Source organism: Populus trichocarpa, chromosome 3, assembly GCF_000002775.5.
Source record: "Populus trichocarpa isolate Nisqually-1 chromosome 3, P.trichocarpa_v4.1, whole genome shotgun sequence".
NCBI classification, from domain to species: Eukaryota; Viridiplantae; Streptophyta; class Magnoliopsida; order Malpighiales; family Salicaceae; genus Populus; species Populus trichocarpa.
Window position 1 is genome coordinate 7550622 of NC_037287.2, and position 25064 is coordinate 7575685.

The 25064-nt window shown below is 34.5% G+C and overlaps 1 protein-coding gene across 1 annotated transcript; it reads left to right on the top strand.

The window, feature by feature from the left end:
• The first annotated feature begins 1199 nt into the window (after positions 1 to 1199).
• LOC7483538 (peroxisome biogenesis protein 2) lies at positions 1200 to 7196 on the top strand. The gene is made up of 8 exons (XM_002304176.4): positions 1200 to 1568; positions 2003 to 2116; positions 2221 to 2374; positions 3643 to 3779; positions 3892 to 3992; positions 4376 to 4493; positions 6240 to 6406; positions 6845 to 7196. The coding sequence occupies exons 1-8, from the start codon at positions 1467 to 1469 to the stop codon at positions 6972 to 6974; spliced, it is 1023 nt and encodes a 340-aa protein (XP_002304212.1). The 5' UTR covers positions 1200 to 1466; the 3' UTR covers positions 6975 to 7196.
• The last annotated feature ends 17868 nt before the right edge of the window (positions 7197 to 25064 follow it).

Sequence of the window (25064 nt, forward strand, 5' to 3'; positions counted from 1 at the left end):
ATGCTAGCTTCTTAAACCAGAAGCACCCCATATGGAAAAACAACGAGATCCAATTCCCAACCAATTAAATGTTAAAGTAAAAAATTAAAAAAAAATCTAATCACACAAAAGGATAAAAAAATAGCAATTAAAAAATTAAGGATAAAAACTGAAACATAAATAGATTAGAGAACAACTAAGATTTTTTGATATCAGGATTGAAAAAAATCAAAAGAATGAGGATTAAACTAAAAAAATAACACATGAAAAATTGAGATTAAAGGATAAAATTAAATAAAAATAAAAACTTCACAAAAAGATCAAGGATAAAAATTAGATAAAAAATAAGAAAATAATCTGAAGACAAAACAAATTGAGGGGTAACTTTTGAATTTTGGAGGGTAGATGCTGAAATGGAGGTCCATTCAAGACACATAGCGACAAAAGTGGATGGGTTGCCGAGACGCTTCAAACACCTATAGGAAAGCCATCGTTTGGCCGCGCACCACCCAAAGATGCGGCCATCCTTTACATATTGACACGTGCAATGCACGCTTCAACATGTTTTGTTTTTTATAATATTTATTATATATACAAAGTATAAATTTATTTCTCAATCCAATCAACAATGATAAAAAAAAAAAATCAAGGTGATGTAATAAAAATATATCTGATTGAAAGGTTTTTTTTTTTAGGCTAAAAGGGTTAAAAATAATGAAAGTACACATTAAAAATTAAAAACTCAAAATTGAGCTGATACCCTCGCATAAACTTTTTTGGTTAAAAAATAAAATAAAAGAAACCTATGACCACTGATGTAAAATTTATTTATTATGAAAGTAAAATTATAATTTTACTAATACAATTTACCATGCTATTTGGTTTAGAGTTACAGTAAATAGCACACTCTTTTATTTTAATATATTTTGTTAGAAAAATTATGGAGCACATAAGAGATAAATAGATTAATTGAAGATCTCAATCAAAATAAATTAAAAGAAATTAATTTTATCTTACAATAATTAATTTAATTTTTTTTTGGTCTATTGTATGCCGTATATAAACAATTATATTTAATAATTTAACTCCATCAAATCAATATAACTGTACTATATTTTTGTTATCATTATAGATCCCCCTAGAATCTGGAAAAACTAGATTCACATGTTTCTAACAAAGCATTAATAAGACCAAAGCACCCTTGTAATCCCTCATTAATAACTGCCACTACTTTCCCACATCTCTGTTTCTTGTTGAACTTGTAAAAGAAAAACAGAAACAGAGTTGGTGTGGTGTATGCCTGCAGACAGGAACTTGTCCATCTCTTTGGTTTTAACTGTTTCCCAAAGTGCACAGCTTTAATACCATACCATCATCCATACTCTCTCCCTCTCTCAAAGCTTCAATTTTTGAAGCAATCAGGAAGAGCAGAAACCCTAGCAACCCATCATCATCATCATACAAAAAAATTAATTAATAAATAAATAATGGCTGCTCTTAATCTTCGACAACCGCCACCAGAGGATGAATGGGTTCACACTTATCTAAAATTGCTTCCTCAATGGAAACCTCTTGCTCTTTCTCACCAGGTACCTTCCTCTTAATAACAATTACGTCTTTTTTTTCTCCCATTCATTTCTCTTGTTTCTTGGAGTTCCATGCAGAATTCAAGTTTTATTAATCTAGTTTTTGTTGCAAGATGAAGAATATGAATCTTTCTTTCTTTCCTTTTGTTAATTTATTTTGCTTTTTGGGTTCTAAATATTGTGAATTTTCAGTTGTCAAGACGTAAGTTTGCTATAGCTAAATTCAAATTTAGAACATTTCTCAATTTCTTACAAGAAGTTCATCCTGGGAATCACGATAAGGGGTATTTTCGTGTCCCAATGTAAATTATAGAGTGCAAGTTTGAATTTTTCCATCTGGGTTCAGTTCACTGAAGATTTTCGGCTACTTCAGTGCATGAATGATTGCCGTTTATATCATTTTTATTTTACTTTTGATGTTTTAATTTCCTTGGCAGTCAATGATACCGATTTCAATATCTAGAGTTAATCAATTTGATGCTGCGAGATTGGACATTGAAATGTCAGCTATGTTAAAGGAACAATTGGTTAAGGTCTTTTCTCTAATGAAGGTATGGTTTTGGGTTTTAATTTGCGAAGTTGATTTTAGTGAATATGTTGATATTATGCTGCTGGTGTCAATCTTTAATTTTATTCTTCCCTTTATTGGGATTAGCCAGGGATGTTATTTCAATATGAGCCGGAACTTGATGCTTTCCTTGAGTTTCTCATTTGGAGGTTCTCTATCTGGGTAGATAAGCCTACTCCAGGAAATGCTCTCATGGACCTGAGGTACAGAGATGAACGTGCAATGGAATCAAGAGGAAAAGGTAGGCAGGTCCGCGCATTATTGTAATGCTTATGGTGTTGATTTAAGAGAGTAGCTCAGTATTAGGTGATTGTTTGACTGATAGATTGTCCTCAATGGCTATGTTGCTTATGCAGATTTAGAAATGAAATACATGCCTTCTTTGGTTGCATATCTTGATAGTGTGTTTGGGAATTTAGGAGGGATGGATTGGAAGGGATGGAATTAAGGGAAGGGAGGGGAGGGGAAGGGAGGGGAGGGGAAGGGAAATTAATTACCCTTCTTTTTTTTTGGATTCCAAAGTGGGAATGCAAATTAATTTTCTCATGTTTGTTTAATGGATGGTAGGGAAATGCATTAGTTACAAGTTTACTTGTCTCCTCTTAGGGTGGAAGGGTGAGATTGTTTTTTTATTAAGTAATGAGGTTATAACAGGGAGTTAAGAAAGCAATTCCTTTCCTTTCCATTGACCACAAAATTTGGGGCAGACATTTTAATTAGAATGAGGTGTTAATTCCTGGCCTAGGTTCCTCTTCTCCTCCTATTAAATTGAAGCAGAACAAGTAGAAAACTCCTGCCCCAGTTTTTTCCCTACATTTCCATCCACTTCTTTCCGAAACTAATTTTAAGTGATGATTGTATAAATTTTCTAAATTCTGTGATGCACTTCTAGTTGATTATTAAATTAAAGTTGTGGCTTGCTTCTTGGATATCACTATTTGCACTCGGTCATTATAAATTGAACTTAAATTAAAACAAAAGTTCCCTGGCTTTATATATATTTTGATGGTTCTCCTTTCTTGTTGAACCGGAATACATATTCAAATGTATCTGTGTCTACTTTTGGATAGCTAACTTTCACTTTGAATACTGCTGGTTTTGTAAATACTCTTCTGGAAAATGAAATGGATGGACATGACTGCTATGTCTATTTTTCTCCTGTAGAACTGTTGAATAAATTTTAACATTTTTGTACATGTTCTTTATAAAATGTGATTCCCTTTTCTGAGGATCATGTGGGAATTGAAGAAGTGTGTGATCTGTTGTCCCCTTTGAAATGATATTCCATGCATTTTCACAAATGGATCTGTTCTTATATATATATATATATATGCACCTTCTCACTGAACTTTCATATCTGACGTGCAAATGAGCGAAAGGCCCAAGAGACATATTTTAAATTCTAGCTGAGGAAGGCACATATGAAGTTCCCTGATAATTCTTCATGTCAGCATTACTTCACCCTCTTTAATATTCTAACTTCCACTTGGTGTGTTATTTTGCTTATAGTTAGAACAGGTTTGGAAGGACCTGGACTGACCATTGCACAGAAAATTTGGTATTGCATTGCCACTGTTGGTGGTCAGTACACCTGGGCTCGCTTACAGTCATTCTCTGCTTTTCGTAGATGGGGTGATTCTGAACAGGTACAACTATCATTCGTGTTTTTTTTATTTTTGTAAAAAAATTCTTCTAAAGAACAATTCTCTGAAATGGCAGTGAATATTGAAAAGCACTTAATCTTTGTGTATTTTTCAGAGGCCACTGGCAAGGCGTGCGTGGATTTTGATACAACGTGTTGAGGGACTTTATAAAGCTGCTTCATTTGGCAACCTACTAATATTTCTTTACACAGGACGGTATGTTGTATATTGTTGTTTCTTGAATATTAATTTCCATTAGCATTAGTAGTATGAAGTGAAGCTGTGGTATGTTGTATATTGTAGTTTCTTGAATATTAATTTCCATTAGCATTAGTAGTATAAACTATAAAGTGAAGCTGTGCATGTAAATTCTCTTTGTAAGAGAGGAAACACACACAACTATTTGGGGAAATGCATATTCAGTTATTATTTGCTTGTTTAATTACAATATCTGCTCTTTTCCTGTCAGCCTAATATGATGATCAAATGGATTGATTACTATCACGAGATATCATGATGGGAGGATCCATTAAGATTATTCACTTAATCACATAATTGGATTTGATGATTCTTTAAATTTATGTCTTGTTTTAATGCAGGTTTAGAAACCTCATTGAAAGAGTCTTGCAAGCAAGGCTTGTCTACGGAAGCCCTAATATGAACCGAGCAGTTAGCTTTGAGTACATGAATCGCCAGTTAGTGTGGAATGAATTTTCGGTAACTAATTTTTCTTTAGCATTTTAGGTCCTTTTTAGATCAGTATCTTTCTCCCACCTTGGATGATCTCTTGTTTCTGTTATGATATTTTAGATCAGTTTCTTTCTCCCACTTTGGATGATCTCTTCTTGCTGTTGTTATGATATGATATGTTTTTCCTTTCCTTAGTGTTTGAATTCTTTAATTATTAATATGCAATAACACAAAGGGCAAGGAAATAGTGTGGGTTTTTCAAGCGTTGTATGAAGTGTCTTTGTCTTGCACTTCTCAAGTGCTGTATTAGTCTGTGATGCAATGATAGTTTGGTCCATAACTATCCCTCCTTAACTACTCACATTTGGGTTTCTTTCATTGGGGTTGGATCCCCGACTTAGATATAAAGTTAAGAATAATGAATGCAAGGAAATTTTGCATGCGAATTTATCAGTTATAACTTTTTGAACCTGTTAATATTTTTAAGTAGGTTTTAGTAAATTACTTTTCAACTGGATATTATAGGGACCAAAGTCAAACTCCATGAGTTCACATATGGTGACCAGAATGAGGCTTGTTTGTAGATGGATCGAGGAGGAAAGAGTAAAGGTTAAAAGAATAAATGATTAAGATTTATTACAAGCTCTATTTGGAGTTTCCAAAAGGATGGCCCATTACCTAGAAACTTTTGCACCTTTTGTACCATTATTAATTTTTGGATTGTGTTCAGTCAAACATAATTAAACATGCTTATTTTGTATCCCAGACAAAAAAGGATAACCATTGGTGGGGGTTATGTCTTATAGTGAACAAACACTAATCTAGCAATTATAGGCTCACAATTTATTGGAAGCCGCAATTTTCAACAAGTTAACTATTGATTGTACTTCTTGTCTTTGCGTTGGAATCAATGAGCGATCATGATAAATTGGTTGAACACATCCCTTATTGTATGTTCATGAAGACAATGTAGACAATATACAGTGTAAGCTATATTCTAACCCTTGTAGATTCTGCAATGCTCTACTTCAACCCTACAGTTTAAAATTTCCCAATGTCAACCTTCGAGTTTCAAAAGAGTTTCCATATGCCCTTTAGCATTAAATAACTAATGGAAATTAATGGCAGGACTTCCTTTTGAATTCTTTGTTAAGTATTTTTGGACTTTCAAGGGTTTTGTGGAATACTATCACATTTATGATGTTATGGGAGTAAAAATTACGAGAAAAATAAGACAAAAATGACAGCAAAAAACTGGAAAAGGCAAGCATTCCATGAGATGCTGTTAGCTATTCAACAGCTAAGGACCAATTATAACTTTTTTGGAACCGTAGAGTTAACAGTGAAATTTGATCTATAAGGCTGGAGTGGATGGCTAAATCTACAGTGGTAAAAACAGTACCCCAAAATGATCAATAAATCTGCGTTCTGTGTGAGTGACCAACTTCAAGATGTATCCTTTATTTGCGTTTTACTCGGCGTACTTTTCTTAGTTTCTTTGAATTAACATTGTTATGCTGTCTCAATTCTCATTGGTAGTTGTGTTAATAGAGCATACCATCTTAGTTATGTGAATTAACAGTTAGTGAGAATGCTGTTTCATTCCCAAAAAGATTGTATTTCCGAAGCAGAACCTTATTAAACAGATAAACATTGTTACTAGACATGATTGGAGTTGTCTCTTTTAGCTGCTGTTTGAATTGCCAAAGTTTATGTACCAGCCATAACACCATCTGCGCTGATAAATGTGGTCCTTCTTTGGCTTATCTGCAGGAGATGTTGCTGCTACTTCTACCTCTTCTTAACTCCTCGTCTGTTAAAAAATTTCTTGGCCCATTTTCAAAGGATAAATCTTCAAGCTCCAAAGTAGATGATGATACTTGTCCAATTTGCCAGGCAATTCCAACCATTCCATTTCTTTCTCTTCCCTGTCAGCACAGGTATGCAACTGCGTTCTCCTTTGCTTTGATTAAATCAACTTTTAAGAACCACTTTTGTCTTACGGGCTAGGGCTTAAACAATGTAGATCATTTTCCACCAAATTTTTTTACACACTGCATGAGAAAAGCCTAGGGCATAATTATGATTTCCCCATCCTTGTAAGCCTACTGGCTGTGGTCACGAATACTGCAAATTTCCAAAACCTTAGCATTGCCCTTCTCTGGGCATGCTTGGCTCAAATTTTGTCGTACCACACAGGCCAAGTCTACTTTCTGATTTATTTCTCTCCTAACACATACCACCACAATCAGATGTTTGGATATGATATTTTTTGCTAACTTAATCAATTTTGAAGCACCTTTTCCAGCGTGGCTGAATTTCCAGAATGTGTTTCTCTACCCCCTCCCCTAAAATCTGATTTTTTTTCCTGCTGGTAGGTACTGCTACTACTGCCTTAGAACACGATGTGCTGCAGCTCCATCATTCCGCTGTCCCAGATGTGGCGAGCCAGTGGTTGCTATGCAGCGCCATGGCGGTTTAGCTGGTAATACAAATCCGAACCAATGATTACTGTAGGGTGGTAGGATGGAATGGTAGAGTACTGTATAAAATATGCCAAGAAATAGGCATACAATATAATCAAGTGATTACGTTTTTTCTGTAGAAGTATTTATCCCCCTAATCAAGTTGGGGAATCATTCTTTGCCATCTTTATGTGACCGTGAATATTCTTTTCAACGATACCATCAATTCTTCAAAAACAAGGATTAAAATTTCTTTCTTGATTAACGGTTTTAAGTGAAGTTCTCTTTTCTGGGCCTCTGGGGGCCGTGGAGTCCTGTAAGCAATTGCAATGCTTCCTATGTTGATATAAAAACAAAAGAGTATATCAATGGGTGTAACACCCTGGAAAGTCAGCCATCTGAGGGCTCATTATACATCCCAACCATGGTTTATGAATGGAAGGGTGTGCACGATGTGATGTTACTCTGTACCTTATCTAAGTCCAATACAAGTTTTGGGAGACGGAAGAAATGCAGGTTGGGCTGGCCTGAAATAGCATTTTGGGTGGCATCTTTCTGAAAGCTAAATGACCGGTCAGTTGCGGTACAATTTTTGTTGAATTTAAACCCTGGTACTGCGGTTCAGTCATATTATTGAAATTTTTATACAGTTTTAAATTAATTTGTTTTGATATTTTTAGATTGTTTTAATATGCTAATATTAAAAATATTTTTTTAAAAATATATTATTTTGATATATTTTTAAATGAAAAATATTTTGAAAAGCAATTTTTTATCAAGCTACTACACATGTCATTAATGTCTATTTGGTATTGTTTGGTATTATGATGTTTTAGGTGTATTTCATATTGATCTTTATATGAAAAAACATAAAAAACATGCTTTTTAACATATACTAGAATGATGTCCTACGCTTCGCCATGGGCCAAGTCAAACTTGTACTCACATAAAAAAAGAATGTTTGATGATAATAAGAGTCAACCTGAATTAACTCGAATAACTTGCTACATGGAATATGAAATTAGGATAATCTATAAAAAAAAGTAAAACATAACAAATCATGAAATTCAAGGTCCAATAACCCAATATTAAATAATAAAATTAAAAAAAACAATTTAAAAAAAAAACATTGAAGAAAAAAAGTTACGTCAACTTGGGTTAACTTGACTAACTCATCACCTATGATATGAGATCAGGATTAAGAAATTAAATTAAAAAAAAACCTAGAAAAAAAGGCTAAAGTTAAATCAATAAAAAAAAGTTAAAAAAAACCCGAGTCAACCTAAGTTAACTTCATTAACCTACAATCAGATAACCCCATAAAAAGGAAAGCAGAAAAATTATAAAGTTAAAAGGCCAATAATTTAATGCAAAATGATGAAAGTGAAAAAAAAATCATTTTCATAAAAAAAACATCAAGAAAGAAAAAACCCAAGTCAACTCGGATTAACTCAACTAATCAGCTACCCGAGATATGAGATCGGAATAATTCCACATAAAAGAAAGTGAACAAATCATGTAGCTTATGGCCCAATAATCCAATGTTGAATGATAAAATTGAAAAAAAAAACAAATTTTAAAAGAAATGGAGAAGAAAAAAATCGAGTCAACTTGGATTAACTTGATTAACCCGCCACTTGTGATATGAGATTGAGATGATTCTTTTTTAAAAAAAGGACAGAAGTTAAATAAATAAATAAAATGTTGGGAAAAAAATTCAAGTCAACTTGGGTTAACTTGACAAACCCGCGACTTGGGATATGAGACATGGATAACTCCACATAAAAAAAGTGAAAAAAATTCAAAAAACAAAATGTAAAAAAAAACCCGAATAAATCTAAGTTAACTTGACAAACTCATAACCCCAGTTATGAAACCTGAATAACCCAACAAAAAGGAAAGTGAAAACAATCACCAAGATCAACGTCCAATAACCTAAAATAGAAGGATAAAATTGAAAAAACTAATCAATTAAAAAAAAGAGCATAAAAAAAATCTGAAGTTAAATCTAGCTAATCTTCAAAATTTATAACTGGAGTCTTGAGATCAGAATTATCTCATAGAAGATAAATAAAAAAAATCACTATGCAAAACCCCTATTCGTACAAAATTTTAAAACAAAACAAATAGAAATCAAAATAATGAGGATCAAATCTAAAATAAAAAAAATAAAAGAAAATAATGAGGGACCAAAATTAAAATTAAAATAAATTAATAAAAGGATAAAAAATAGCAATAAAAAGAACAAGAACCAAAATTGGATAAAAAAATTAAATGATGAGGATGAAATTGAAAAAATAAATAAAACAAGAAAATGATAAAAAACAAAATAGCAATCAAAAGAATGAGGACCAAATTACATACAAAAATTAAATGAAATAAAATAACTAAGGATGAAATTAAAAAATAAATAAAGTTAAAAAAGCATCAAAAGCAAAAGAAAAAACAATTACAAGAATTGTTACCAAAATTAATATAAATACAAACTGGATGACATAATTGATCTTTGGAAGAACTAACGTAAAAATCAAGATAAGGAGAGAGAAAAGAAAGAGGGAGAGGAAAAAGACTCACTGTGAAGAGGACATCGTGCTTCTTCAAATGTCATTGTGAACGGTGGTCTTTCATCACCAGTAGGCACCACACATGTCGTTCAAATAACACAGGCGCCTCTCACTTGCTAGCGCGTGTGCCTCTTATTTTTTTTTTTGAATAACCTTATATATATATGCAGAGACTCAATTGCTCGTTATCTAAATTAGTATTTACAGAAAGAAAAAATATTTTGAAAAGTCTGAAGCGCCTCTATCCATTAGATGTGTTTTTTTTCCCATTTTAGGGGCAATGTGGTAAATTCACTACGCATTAAAATCATAAAATGACTAGAAAGCCTTGGACCCAAGTTTGTTTTTTCTTTTATGGACATTAAAGTCATTGCATTGTGCATCAAATATGTAAAAAGATTTGTTTTTGGTTGAAATTTGAAAATGAAAAAAGTATCATGATGAAAAAACTTTCTTACCCTTAAAACCATGTCAATTGATTTTTTTAGCAGGGAAAAAAATGGTAAATTTAATGTAACAATCCATAATAAATTGAGTATGTGTGTACAATAAAAGTCCGATGCATCTTTGTTTTTTTTTTTTTTTAATAGCAGTTTGAACCGCCATGCTAAAGGGACAGCATACAGTCTAATACTTCAATATTTTTGAGAATGAAGATGGGAATATATAATATTTATTTATTTATTTATTGACAAGAAAAGGACAAACGAAAGGATAATCACTTTCATCAAATATCATTTGCGCACAAAAGTCCCCAACAACCATATATATATATATATATATATGGGGCCGGAGAGTGAAAAAGACGTCGAGAATTTATATATCTTTGGGGTACACTAGCCAACAGAAACAATCATGTATGACGTTCATATACCTTCTATCCAATGAATGCCCCGGAAAGACAAAAGATGAAGAAATATATACCCATTAATCCTACTTTAAAGGGGTGGGGTACGAGAGACACGAAAAGAAAAATTAAATTTTAAATAATCACTAAGGGTTAATTTAACAAAAGCTAATTCCCCTTGAAAAAACATTATTTCCTGTAAGAGGGATTGCTGGTCACTGAAATAATGCAATGATTATTTTTCTCTTTTCATAAAAAAAAATCATTTAATATTTAATAATTTATTTCCATCTAAGAATAAAAAAATCATTGAAAGACTTTCAAAATTGATCAAATCCCAAACATGCCATGCAAATATATATCAAGGGGTAATCCTTCTTTTTGAATCCAAAAGATCTCCTTTTTCAATCAACCATAAAAGTTAGAGTTCAACTTATCTCTTCTTTTTGGATCAAAAAATGTTTTATTTTCCTTAATAGGTTTCAAGAGAGTGAAATCTTGCTTCAAACCTTATTTGAAACCTAAAATCCCATTTTCACTCTTAGCAAACCTTAACGACAAGAATCATGTTTAAAATAATATAATTTTGTCCAAAATAGAATCAAATGCTTGTATGTATTAAATAATGATAAATAAAGTTCATTCAGGTCATGATCCCACCCATCATGCCACTTTTTTTCTAAGATTAATCTCATGATTTTCCTAATTTATGATGATGAGGCTAGGATTTATTAACATCAGCAAATTTTATTTTAAGATGAAGAAAGGTTATTTTTTATACATCCTTCATAAATGAGATTTATCTCTTACTATCTCTCTTTGAGCCTTAAATATTTCTTGAATGGTAACCCAAACTAGGATCACCTTTCACACTAGGGCATGTTTCAAAAGATTTTAGACAATCGATGAAATTTTCCAAGCAAAAAGAAATATACAAAGAAAATGGGAATAAATGTGCAACAAAAAAGAGCTAGCAAATAATAAAATAAAAAATAAAAAAAATAAAAAAAAGTAAGAGAAAGATGAAAAACAAAAGTCTCTCCAAATCGACCCTTATGATGGTGTAAATTGCAAACCTGAAGACAAAATAACAAGGACAAAGCATAAAATATAATTAGGAGAATTGAGATTGAAATGAGATCAATTATTAAAATGACAAAGTCAAGGTGACAAGTCTAAAAAATTCTCCACACAAGATAAGTGATCTTATGTTTTTTAGCCCTTAAATATCATTTGAGCTTTATTTATAATATTTTTTTCGTAACCATTATATTACGCTATTTTAAAAACCTTTTCTTATTAAAAGAAATTTGACTTGTGCTGTTAAGTTTAAGCCTTTAAAAAGAAAAGAAAATGTCTCTTAATAAGAAATAATGGGCTCTTTATGAGATCAAATCATGGGTATCAATAAATGTGCAAGAATCAATACCATACAAAGTAATATGCCTTTTACAAGTCAAAACTCTACTTTTAGAATTCAACTTCTTTGTTCCACAACAGCCTTTCATTTGCTAGATAATTCATCCAAACCATTTATTTTTGAAAAAAAAAAAAACATTTAGGATAACCATGCTTTTGTTGTGCAATCTCAACCAACATCCTCTATTTTGTTGTATGACAAACATAAAACCCAACATTTCTTTATAGCACTTGAATGAAATGTTTTGGGTTTTCAACCAAAAAAATCTAAACGTTCAATTGACAAAAAATACTTTTAAATTTACATCCAAATGATTTCATTCCAACTATTGAACTTATATGAGAACAATCATTAAGATTTATGGCCTGGTCTTGAAACACAAAAATATGTCTATTGAAGAAAAGCATTTTATAACAAAATTCTCATTGATTGAATTTGCAAAGTTCTTGGCAAGAATTATTTTGATGGCTACTAAAAAGCTGAATACATCTAGATTTGCTAGGGGCAATTCTATTTGAAAGAATCTATGATGTAGACAATGAATGCATACCTTTTGATGACTATTGAAAAGATGATTATATTTATATCAATTTAGGGGAAATTCAATTTGAAGAAAATAATCAAATTATGATTTTCTGGACCCCGTCGTAAATTGTGAGTGGTGTCACTTATGTACAACATTGCGACGATCATCCTCTCTAGTCGAGATCTCTTTAGTGATGGAGGAAAGAAGAAGGAATTCTTGTTTCATATCAATAAAAACAGGATGGAGTTGCCACCTAGTATTTTTTGTCACTAACAGGTCTCAGAGTCTAGATAAGGGGATTGATTGTGTATAGGGAGGACATAGCATCCCTAGTACATCTTACCTAAGGTAAACTGTATTGTTTGTTTGTCTGATATAAACTAAGGTATTGTTATGTTTTCTAGTTGTTAGTTTATCTAAGGTTTAAAGTCGGTCTACCCTAATAGAGTGGTCTTAAGTTTAGCCGTTTTAAAGTCAAAACATATTTTTTACATTTTTGATACTGAGAATACGTCTTACGTATAAGTTCGTAATCCTTGATATTTGAAGAAACAAAATAAATTTTTGGTATTTTTGAAATATAGGCCAAGTTTTCATGGATTTAATAAACTACTTATTAAATCCAAAAATGCATGCAAAGATAAAAACTATTTTTCTTGAATTTTTGGTATTTTTAAAAAATGCTAAGTTATGCCGTGGTTATTTTTATTATTTATGCAAATATTGTTTTTTAGATATTTGGCCATATGCAATCAAGAAATTAAAAAAAAACCCTAAATAGATAAAGAAACAAGGCTTGATAATTTCCATGGAGCCCATTTGCCAAACAAGCTTTAACGATTTAAAAATATATAAATTTCAGTTTTGTCAAACATAGCCTTAAGACTTAAAAGCTTGCCCATTTAGCTTGGGCTGTACAACATAAACCAAACACACATGGTTATATTATAACCTATCCCATGCTTAAAAAAAACCTCGTCTATAAAATAAGAGAGGCCAACCCGAATTAATAAAAAAAAAACTAAAGAAAACAAAGCCCTACCTATGAACAGAATAAAGAACTAAAGTTATGAATTTAATAACTTAATTTTTCTAGAATTGATTTAAGTTCTATTAATTACATGCAAAAGTTTATCATAGCTAGAGATTTTTTCATACCACTATTCTAACTATGATTTGAAACAACTCTAAAAAATTGTTTCCCTAAGAAACATATGGAATTAACTTTCTTATGAGCATACTTAAACTAGGAAATAAGCACTAATCAATGATGAAATATCATCGCAAATTGAGACATGTCATTGAACACTTGAATAAAACTCAACTAGCAGTATAAATAAAATATGGATTCTAGTCACAAATATTAGAGTCATTAGAGGCTTATATGGTTGTTAATTTCAGAGCCCATGGGATTAGTCGAGGTGCGCGTAAGCTGACCCGGACATCCACGCTAATAAAAAAACATATGGATTCCAGACCTGTGGGATTAGTCGAGGTGCGCGTAAGTTGATCCAGATACTCACGTTAATAATAATAATAAAAAATAGTTTCTAACACAAATTCCAAATTTCAATCACCGTCAAATATCACTATAAAACACTTGAATTATCATCCATAATAAAGGTTTTTCAGGCATTTAAATTTATACAATGCAAGTTATTCAAGCATCAAAGCAACAACTGAGTGATTACTCAGGACAAGTTAATGACATGCATTATGGACTACGTCAAGCAGATAGTTATGAAGTTCAAAAATTGGAACCTGCTGGAAGTAATGGAGCAGAACATGTGCATGCCGGGAATCAATTCTAATAATGGCGGTGTGTGTCAGATACGCGTGTAGGGAGAAAGTTTTTTATGGCACGACACTGCATGAGCTCATGATGCTGGGAGGCACGTAACCTTGTGGATTAGCTATTCCTCGTCTTCTTCTTGTTGTTGTTAATGTTGTCCAAAATAGAAATGTATACCACCACCACCACCACCGTCATAGAGATATCAAGATAGGACACCTGTACTATAAAATCTAGAATAGAGAAAGAGTAGTTGTTGCTGATGACTTGAACGAAGAAAAAACTTTGCTGCTGCTATGAGGGGCTGCTCACTTTGCTGAAAAGAATATCTTCTGAAGGCTGAAGGTATGTGAGGAGCTGCTGAAGAGAGCTAAAGAAGATTTTTGCTGCTTATGGTGGAGGATGAAATTTACAGTGGCAGCTCAGTTACAGCTTGCTGTGGAGGATGAAGTGCTGCGGCTGAAACTGGTGGACTGCTACTGGATTGGATGATGGTTGGAAGGAGAAGCTCACGGGTGAATCAGCTAACAAATGCTGTCCTTGGTTGAAGCAGGAGCTGTAGATACTGTGCCGCTGTTTTTGGCTGAAGTAGGAACAGTTGATACTGGAGATTTATGCTGTTGCTCATGACCTTTATAGGCAAAACAAGCTTGTTCTTTTCCTCCTAATTGCTTGATCCCAAGCAACTAAAAAACTTTGGTCCCTTATTTTCCTTTTTTATACTTCTAGTCCCTATTTCCAAATATTTTTTATTTTGATTTTTCTTATTGTTTTCGTATTTTGATATTTTTTTTTTAAAAAGCAATGTGAACATTGATTCAATAAAATTGATCAATGATTTTGAAATAAGCATATTAAAACTGAACGCATCGAAAGTAAATTTTTTAAATTTTAATTCTTTTGAAAAGACACTGAAAATGCAAAAAATGACACAAATACATCAAAAATATATATTTTTTGGATTGTTTGCTATTTTTTGGATTTTTTTTCAAAAGTAAGAAAAAAAGGGTAAAAAACTGGGTTATGACAATTTCCCCCATCTTTACAATACTTACAATATAAAGTCTTGTAATGGACTTTAAAAATAAGTTTGTAAAGAAAAGATAAGGTAAGTCTTTCTTATTTGGGAGAAAATCAAGAGATGATTATCTTTATAAATGTTTCAAAACTCAATTTATTTTCTTGAAAATCAAAGGTTTTCATTTTGTTAAGAAAATTCATTAAAAGAGAGATCAACTCGAAGAAAAATTGCAATTTTGACCTTTAATAGAGCGGTCGTCTCGAAGATCTAGTCATTTTGATAGTGACAAACTTGAGGAAAATTTTGGAATTTTGACCTTTAAGAGAATGGTCATCTTAAATATTTAGTCATTTTAGAAAGTGACAAGCTCGAAGATAGAATGACCTGTGTTCGGGTGACTTGCCCGTGTTGTGAAAAATATCAAGAATTTTTAACATATGGTCTCTGTTCGGGCGACCAACCCATGGTTCGTGATCGTGTAACTTGCCTGCGATTTCTAATCAAGTGACCTGCCTATGGTGTGAAAAATATCTAGGATTTTCATGGATAGTCTTTGTTCGGGCGACCAGCCAGTGGCTTATATTCGAGTAGCCTGCCCGTGATTGATTTTCTTGGTACTTCCTGATGGCAGGGTTGACGCTTGTCATTTCCTGATCGCTAGGTTCGACTTCTTGATTGCAGGGTTAATGTTTGTTTTGACGCTTTCTGATTACAGGGTTGACATATGTCCTTTCTAATGGTAGGGTTAATTTCTCAGTGCTTCTTGATTACAGGGTTGACACCAGTTTTTCTTGATGGCAGGGTTAATTTCTTGGATTTCATGATGAGAGGGTTGAATGTGAGATTTCTGATGTAGGGTTGAATGTGAGATTTCTGATAACTGGTTTAAAATAGATTTCCCGATGACAATGTTAAAAATTAAGAATCCTAATGACAAAGTTGAATGTGGATTTCCTGATAACAGGGTCCAATAGGGGATTTTTTATAACAATTTTCAAATTTGAGATTTTTAATGACAAGATAAAGATTGAGAATTTCTAATAACAGGGTTTAAAATTGGAGATCTTGATGACATTGTTGAAATGTGGAGATTCCTGATAACAGGGTTGAAATGTGGAGATTCCTGATGACATGGCTGAAAATTTTTGGTGTTTCCTGATTGCACTTCCTAATGGTAGGGTTAATTTCTCGGTGTTTCCTGATTGCAGAGTTGACACCTGTCTTTCCTGATGGTGGGGTTAATTTTTTGGATTTCCTGATGAAAGGATTGAATGTGAGATTCCTGATGCAGGATTGAATGTCAGATTCCTGATGACAAGTTTAAAATGGATTTCCTAATGACAATGTTAAAAATTGAGAATCCTAATGACAGGGTTGAATGTGGATTTCCTAATGACAAGGTTAAATGTGGATTTTCTGATGACGGGGTTAATTTTTTGGATTTCCTGATGAAAGGGTTGAATGTGAGATTCCTGATGCAGGGTTAAATGTGAGATTCCTGATGACAAGTTTAAAATGGATTTCCTAATGACAATGTTAAAAATTGAGAATCCTAATGACAGGGTTGAATGTGGATTTCCTGATGACACGGTTGAATTAGGGATTTCCTGATAAAAGGGTCCAATGAGGGATTTTTTGATAACAATTTTCAAATTTGAGATTTCTAATGACAAGGTAAAGACTGGGAACTTCTAATAACAAGGTTTAAAATTGGAGATCCTAATGACATTGTTGAAATGTGGAGATTCCTAATGATAGGGTTGAAATGTGAAGATTCCTAATGGTATGGCTGAAAAATTTTTGGTGTTTCCTGATTGCAAGACGGACACTAGTCCTTCTAGATGACAAGGTTGGACTTCATTGAGGATTTTTTTCTGGAAAATTTCTATAAAAAACATTATGCAATGATTTAGGATTAGATGACATGCATGCATCCTTACCTGATTGGAAATATAGGCCCCCATTTCTTACCATCTCTCTATTGCTTGATGGATGAGGTTTGTAAATTCTGAGATGACTTCCCTTAGTCTTTAGACTCTTTAACTCACATGAGTTTTACCCATGTGTCTAATGTGTTTGATTGCCTCTTTGTCGCACAACCTGGACCTTTAGGCAATAAATACAGCCTTGCTCAGTTGACCATTCTTTGAGAAGTGACAAACTTTCTTAGCCATGAAATTTCCTTCTGGTTGGATTGTGCCCTCCAATTATGGTATTCTTGCACAATTTCCCACTCATTTCTATTAAAATTCAAAGTTTCATTATTAGTTATGAGTTGTTTATGACATGTTGATATGAAAGAAGTAGATGAAGAAATTGTTGGTATTATAATTGAATTACCGGTTAGTTGGTATGAATTACCGGTTAATATGAATTACCGGTTAGTATAGAAGTACCGGTTGGTTAGTATGGAATTACCGGTTGGTATGGAATTACCGGTTAGTTAATATAGAATTACCGGTTGGTTAGTATGAATTACCGGTTAGTTGGTATGAATTACCGGTTAGTATCGAAGTACCAGTTGGTTAGTATGGAATTACCGGTTAGTTAATATAGAATTACCGGTTGGTTGGTATGAATTACCGGTTAATATGAATTACCGGTTAGTATAGAAGTACCGGTTGGTTAGTATAGAATTACCGGTTGGTATGAAATTACTGGTTGTATTGGTTATTGATAGAGAATAGCCGGATATTGGGTAATTCGTATGGAATTACCAGTTGTATTGGCTATTGATGGAGAATAGCCGGATGTTGGGTAATTCGTATGGAATTACCAGGTATAGTGGCTATTGATAGAGAATAGCCGGATGTTGGGTAATTCGTATGAAATTACCGGTTGTATTGGTTAATGATGGAGAATAGCCCGATGTTGGGTAATTCATATGGAATTACCGGTTTGAGTTGGCTATTTAAGAGGGTTAGCCGGGTTTGAGATTTCATGACATTATAATATGAGGGTGTTACATTTGGTATCAGAGCCGGTTAAGGCTCAGGAGACCATCATTAACGTAAAATAATATTGTTTCAGGATGGTACGTACACGGCAAGAAGCCAGGGCTGACTCGTCACCAGCGAGGGACGAGAGTTTAGTTGAGACAAGAGATAGAGGACTAGAGGGAGATCCACTAGTAGATACGACATCTTTTGTGCCAGCTGTGTCAGTGTAATCTGGATGGAGAGAGTCATCAGGACTTCGAGATGAGTGGGGTGTATTTGATGGAGATGGGCAGGGGACTCAGCCCCCACCAACAGTAGCGCCTGCAGTAGCACCAGCAGCACCCCCTGTGGCAGCACCTCCACTATACCCAGATCCAGCTTATTTTGCGCAGTTGGTTCGTGCAGTGATGACAGAGATGTCAGGACCATTGAGTACTACCCCTAGGGATACTGTGGTCAATTTAGTTCGATGGGTAAAGAGTTTGAGGGAATTAGGCTGTGAAGCATTTATGGGAGAGGAGGATGCTGAGATAGCTGGCTGATGGTTACGAAAGATAGAGAGGTCTATGGAACAAATAGCAGTACCAGCAGAGCTTCGAGTGGATCATGCGACTCAGCTGTTATCGGACAGAGCTTAGACATGGTGGGATATTGTTAAAGAGAGACGGGCTGCTGAGACGCTTAGATGGAGGGATTTCAGGACAGAGTTTGAGAACCAGTATTATTCCCGCCAACATCGGAAGATCAAGGAACAGGAGTTCTTGGCTCTTACACAGTGAGATATGACAGTATTGGAATATGAGAGGCGGTTTCAGGACCTCTCTATGTTTGCTTCTGTTTATTTACCGACTAAGCAGCATCGGATCGAGAGACTCCGAGATGGACTCCGACAGGAGCTGAGGATGGGATTGGCTGCTTTGCAGTTTCTGACAGTGAGGGATTTTATAGTGGCCGCTCAGTCTCTAGAGGCCGTGGCAGCTGCAGGGCGGCGGGAAGGTGATGGACATAGTATTATGGGAGCAGAAAAGCGTAAAGAGCCTGCATCGTTTACAGGGAGACCTCCTTTTCCAAAAAAAGAAAAAGGAGGACATTTTGGTCAGTTTAGAAAGAAGGGAGGAAATTTTGGATCAGGGGGTACATCGAGTAGATTTGTGCAGAGCTCACACGGAGGGCGGTCACACCCACAAACTAGCTTACCAGGAGGAGTCGCAAAGGGCTCCAAGATGACTACTTATCCCCTGTGTGTGAGATGTGAGCATAGACATCCTGGAGATTGTTCGGCTACATCTGGCAGATGTTATATATGCAGACAGAAACATAGATGTAGGGATTGTCCCTATCTAAATGATGTATGTTATCATTGTGGAGAGCCTGGGCATCGTAAGAGGGAGTGTCCTCAGAGGACTATGGGGCAGGCGCAGAGACAGGGTTTTTCAGTACAGAGTCAGCAACAATCTGCGACCGTGGACAGGCCGGGTAGACCTGCCCAGTCTGGGACTAGTGCCGTTCGAGGCCGACCTCGAGTACAAGGAGGTGGAGTTCAAGGGAGAGTTTTCCGTATGACTCAAGAAGATATGCGAGCTGCCACTGATGTTGTTTCAGGTACTTTACTGTTAGAATCTCAGCTTGTATATACATTGATTGATCCTGGTGCTACCCATTCCTTTGTAGCTAGAAAATGTGAAGATAAATTGAAAGTGCAGCCTATGAGAGTGGGAAAAGGGGTAGTAATTGGTACACCTCTAGGGGAAACCGTACTTATTGAGTATGTTTACAAGGGTTGTCGGGTAAGAATAGGAGATGTTGAAATGATGGTAGATTTATTACCACTAGACTTATATGATTTTGAGATGATCTTGGGAATGGATTGGCTAGTAACTTACAGAGCCCAAATAGATTGTTTTACTAAAACGGTAACTCTTCAGGATGAGGGTGGTAGGAGGGTAGAGTTTAGAGGAGAGAGAAACATCATACCAAATAGTATAATTTCAATTGTGACGGCTAGGAAACTATTAAGAAACGGATGTACAACTTATCTTGCCTATGTAGTAGATTTGGAAAAGAAAGAAATAGAGTTGGATAAAATACCTGTAGTAAGGGAGTTTCCAGATGTATTTCCAAAGGAATTACCTGGGTTACCACCTGAGAGAGAAGTAGAAGTTGTGATAGAAACATTGCCTGGAACTACACCAGTAGCTCAGGCACCGTATCGAATGGTGCCTGCAGAATTGGTGGAATTAAAAATACAGTTGCAAGAATTGCTGGATAAAGGGTTTATTCGCCCTAGTGTTTCACCTTGAGGGGCTTCTGTGCTGTTTGTTAAAAAGAAAGATGGAACATTACGGCTTTGTATAGATTATAGACAACTCAATAAAATGACTATAAAAATTAAGTACCCCCTTCCACGAATTGATGATTTGTTTGATCAGTTAAAAGGGGCATGTGTATTTTCAAAAATAGATTTGAGGTCAGGGTATCATCAGGTGATGATAAAGGAGAAAGATATGCAGAAAACAGCTTTTAGAACTCGCTACGGGCATTATGAATTTGTGGTGAAGCCTTTTGGATTAACTAATGCCCCAGCAATATTTATGGATTTGATGAATCAGGTTTTTCGATCTTATCTGGATAAGTTTGTAGTGGTGTTTATTGATGATATACTAATATATTCTTTGTCACAAATGGAACATGCATATCATTTTAGAGAAGTGTTAGAGACCTTGAGGAGAAATAAGCTGTATGCGAAGCTGAGTAAGTGTGAATTTTGGCTAAATGAAGTGGTATTTTTGGGTCATGTGATATCGGAGAAGGGTATCAGTGTGGACCCGAAAAAGATAGAAGCAGTATTAAAATGGGAAAGACCTACGAATGTGACTGAAATTCATAGTTTCTGGGCTTAGCTGGATATTATAGAAGATTTATAGAAGGATTTTCCATAATGGCCTCTCCAATGACTCGACTAACTCGGAAGGAAGTTAAGTTTGAATGGTCAAAAGATTGTGAAGCAAGTTTCCAGGAGTTAAAATCCAGGCTAATTTCAGCCCCAGTATTGGCCTTACCAAAAAGACAGAAGGGATTTGTTGTGTATAGCAATGCTTCCAGTAAGGGTTTGGGTTGTGTACTTATGCAGCACGGAAAGGTAATCGCTTATGCATCCAGACAGTTGAAAACACATGAGGTGAACTATCCAGTACATGATTTGGAGCTGGCAGCTGTGGTGTTTGCTTCGAGGATATAGAGATATTATTTGTATGGGGTACAGGTACAGATTTTTACAGATCACAAAAGTTTAAAATATTTGATGTCACAAAAAGAATTGAATATGCGACAGACGAGATGGATGGAGTTGATCAAAGATTATGATTGTATTATTGACTATCACCCGGGAAAAGCAAATGTGGTGGCAGATGCTTTGAGTCGGAAGAATAAAGCTTTTATTGGTGGTTTACTAGTGCGAGGTGATAGAGAACTTTTGGAACTAGGTGGCCTAAATGTGCATTTGGATGTGATTTCAGGAGGAGTGTTACTAGCAACGTTAGTGCTATAATCCGATATGAGAGAAAAGATTCGAAAAGCTCAAGGTGAAGATCCCGAAGTGATGAAAGAAATGAATAATGTAAAAGTTGGCCAAGACTCTTTATTTCGAGTGTCAAATGATGGGCTCGTAGTGATGGGAAAAAGAATATATTTACCTAATGATGAAGTTTTAAAAGGTGAAGTCTTAAAAGAAGTTCATGAGTCTAAATTGGCGATCCATCCAGGGAGCACGAAAATGTATAGAGATTTGAAGGAGAGTTACTGGTGGCCAAAAATGAAGAGGGAGATAGCCGAATATGTGGCCAAGTGTGCCATATGTCAGCAGGTGAAAGTGGAGCATCAACGACCGGCTGAAGAATTACAATCTCTTTCGATTCCAGAATGGAAATGAGAGAATATCACTATGGATTTTGTATCTGGGTTACCGAAAAGCAAGAAAGGACATGATGCCATATGGGTGATCGTGGATAGGCTGACAAAGTCTTCTTTGTTTTTGCCTATGAAGATGGGGGATTCAGTTGAAAAACTAGCTCAATTATATATTAAAGAGGTGGTGAGATTGCATGGTGTACCACTTTCTATAGTATCCGATAGGGATCCTCGATTTACATCAAGGTTATGGCCGTGTATACAACGAGCTTTGGGTACCAGATTGAATCTAAGCACAGCTTTTCATCCACAGACTGATGGGCAATCTGAAAGGACAATACATATTTTAGAAGATTTGTTGCGGTCTTGTATACTAGAGTTTGGAGGTCAATGGGAGGATCACTTGTCATTAGTAGAATTTACGTATAACAATAGTTATCAATCTACTATTGGAATGACACCATATGAAGCATTGTATGGAAGGAGATGTCGAACTGCAGTATGTTGGGATGAAGTTGGGGAAAGAAAATTATTGGGACCTAAACTGGTGCAGATCACGGTTGATAAGGTGAAGGTGATAAAGGAAAGGATGAAAGAAGCTCAAGACCGGCAAAAGAGCTATGCAGATAATCGATAGAGACCACTAGAGTTTCAAATTAGAGATATGGTATTTTTAAAGGTTGCTCCATGGAAGCATGTGATTCGGTTTGGAATGAAGGGAAAATTAACACCTAGGTATATCGGGCCATATAAAATTATAGAAATAATTAGGACGGTTGCCTATCGAATACTGCTGCCACCACATTTAGATATGATACATAATGTGTTTCATGTTTCGATGTTGTGGAAAGCAGACCTGGATCCTACATGAATTTTGCCACAAATTCCAATGGAAGTGCAGGAAGATTTAACTATGGAGGTACAACCTGTTCAAATTATGGACCGAAGTATAAAGGAATTACGAAATAAAAAGGTGCCGTTAGTAAAAGTATTGCAGAGAAACTCTCAAATAGAAGAAGAAACCTGGGAGAGAGAGTCCGAAATGATGAAGAAGTATCCTGGATTATTTTATTATATAGGTATGAATTTAATTTCGAGGACGAAATTTTTTTTTAGGAGGGGAGAATGTAAAACCTCTGGGTGAAAAATTATAAATTGACTAGTTTCATGTAAAACAAAAAGAAAAAAAATTGGTAAATCCCGATCAGGTTATCAGAAAATTCTGAAATTTGCGAGGAGCCTTCTAATATGATTCCTTAGCTTGGGTTAAAATTTCATAATTTTTAGAGAAATTCGGAAATTTGACGAAAAATCACAATTTGACTAGTTTTATGTTATTGGACGTAATTTTAAATCCCACCATCAGATTGAGCTGAAATTTTATGAGGAACCTTAAAATATATTGAATAAAATCTGGTTAAAATTTTAGGATGAACGGAGCTTGGTAGTGCTATCAAAGAATAAGGACCGTCAAATGGAAGCAGAAAGACTCATTAAGGGTAAAATAGTAATTTGCCATTAAAAATAAAACAAGGCAGCCCCTTTTCTGTTATGAACTGCAGACTGGGCAGTAACAAATGTGGAAAGAAAAAAAGAAAGATAATAAGAGAAGAACGTGAGAAGTTAAGAGAAAAACAAGAAAATGTGAGAGAGAGCTTTGAAACTTGTAAGATTGAAAGGCTTAGAACATTAAATTAAGGAAGAATCAAGTGAAGGAAGATATAAGAAAGGTGAGCAGGGCTGGCCACACTAGGAGGAGAAGAAAAGTTGGGAGAACTTAGATTAGTAAGCATGAAAAGTTTAGATTCTTACTTGAATGAAGTGTTTTTGGGTTTATTTGAGTAAGTTATCAAACAATGACAATTAAATTTGATTTAATTTCTCATAATCTTGATTTTTTAAAATTAGGGTTCTTATGAGAATTTGGGGATTTTGAGAAAAATAGTAAACATGATGTAATTGAGGTAGAATAGTATAGAAATAGTGAATGTAAGTAGTAATTAAGAAAGAAATTGAATAATGTTGAAGAAAAGAACTTGTAATTAAGGATGAGGAAATATAGGAATGAGGTTTTGATTGTTTTATGTTTGAGAAATGATGTTCTTTATCTTATTTGAAGTATTCAAAATATAAATAAGTGAAGAAACATCATAAGAATGTGAAAAGAAGGAATAAATAAATGGTAGGAATAGTTCATGGGAGAATTCTTAAAGTGAGTTAAAAGAAGAAAATTGATTAAAACTATATGTTGAAAATGAGGTGACAAATGAATGAAAATTTTGGTGTAAACCCCAATTAAATAAAAGATATTACGTGCTTCAAATTTAGGCACGTAAGAGAAATGATAATGGATTAATAAAGTAGTGCAATCTGATTAATTCAGGAGTTGTACCGGGAGCAGGGCATCAGGCAGGAGGAGCTGGGCCATCACGAGCAGACGGTAAGTGATTCATCACTTTCTTTTAAAATTCAAAGTTTCATTATTAGTTATGAGTTGTTTATGACATGTTGATATGAAAGAAGTAGATGAAGAAATTGTTGGTATTATAATTGAATTACCGGTTAGTTGGTATGAATTACCGGTTAATATGAATTACCGGTTAGTATAGAAGTACCGGTTGGTTAGTATGGAATTACCGGTTGGTATGGAATTACCGGTTAGTTAATATAGAATTACCGGTTGGTTAGTATGAATTACTGGTTAGTTGGTATGAATTATCGGTTAGTATGAATTACCGGTTAGTATAGAAGTACCGGTTGGTTAATATGAATTACCGGTTAGTTTAGAAGGACCGGTTGGTTAGTATGGAATTACCGGTTGGTATGGAATTACCGGTTAGTTAATATAGAATTACTGGTTGGTTAGTATGAATTACCGGTTAGTTGGTATGAATTACCGGTTAGTATGAATTACCGGTTAGTATAGAAGTACCGGTTAGTATAGAAGTACCGGTTGGTTAGTATAGAATTACCGGTTGGTATGGAATTACTGGTTGTATTGGCTATTGATAGAGAATAGCCGGATATTGGGTAATTCGTATGGAATTACCAAGTATATTGGCTATTGATAGTGAATAGCCGGATGTTGGGTAATTCGTATGGAATTACCGGTTGTATT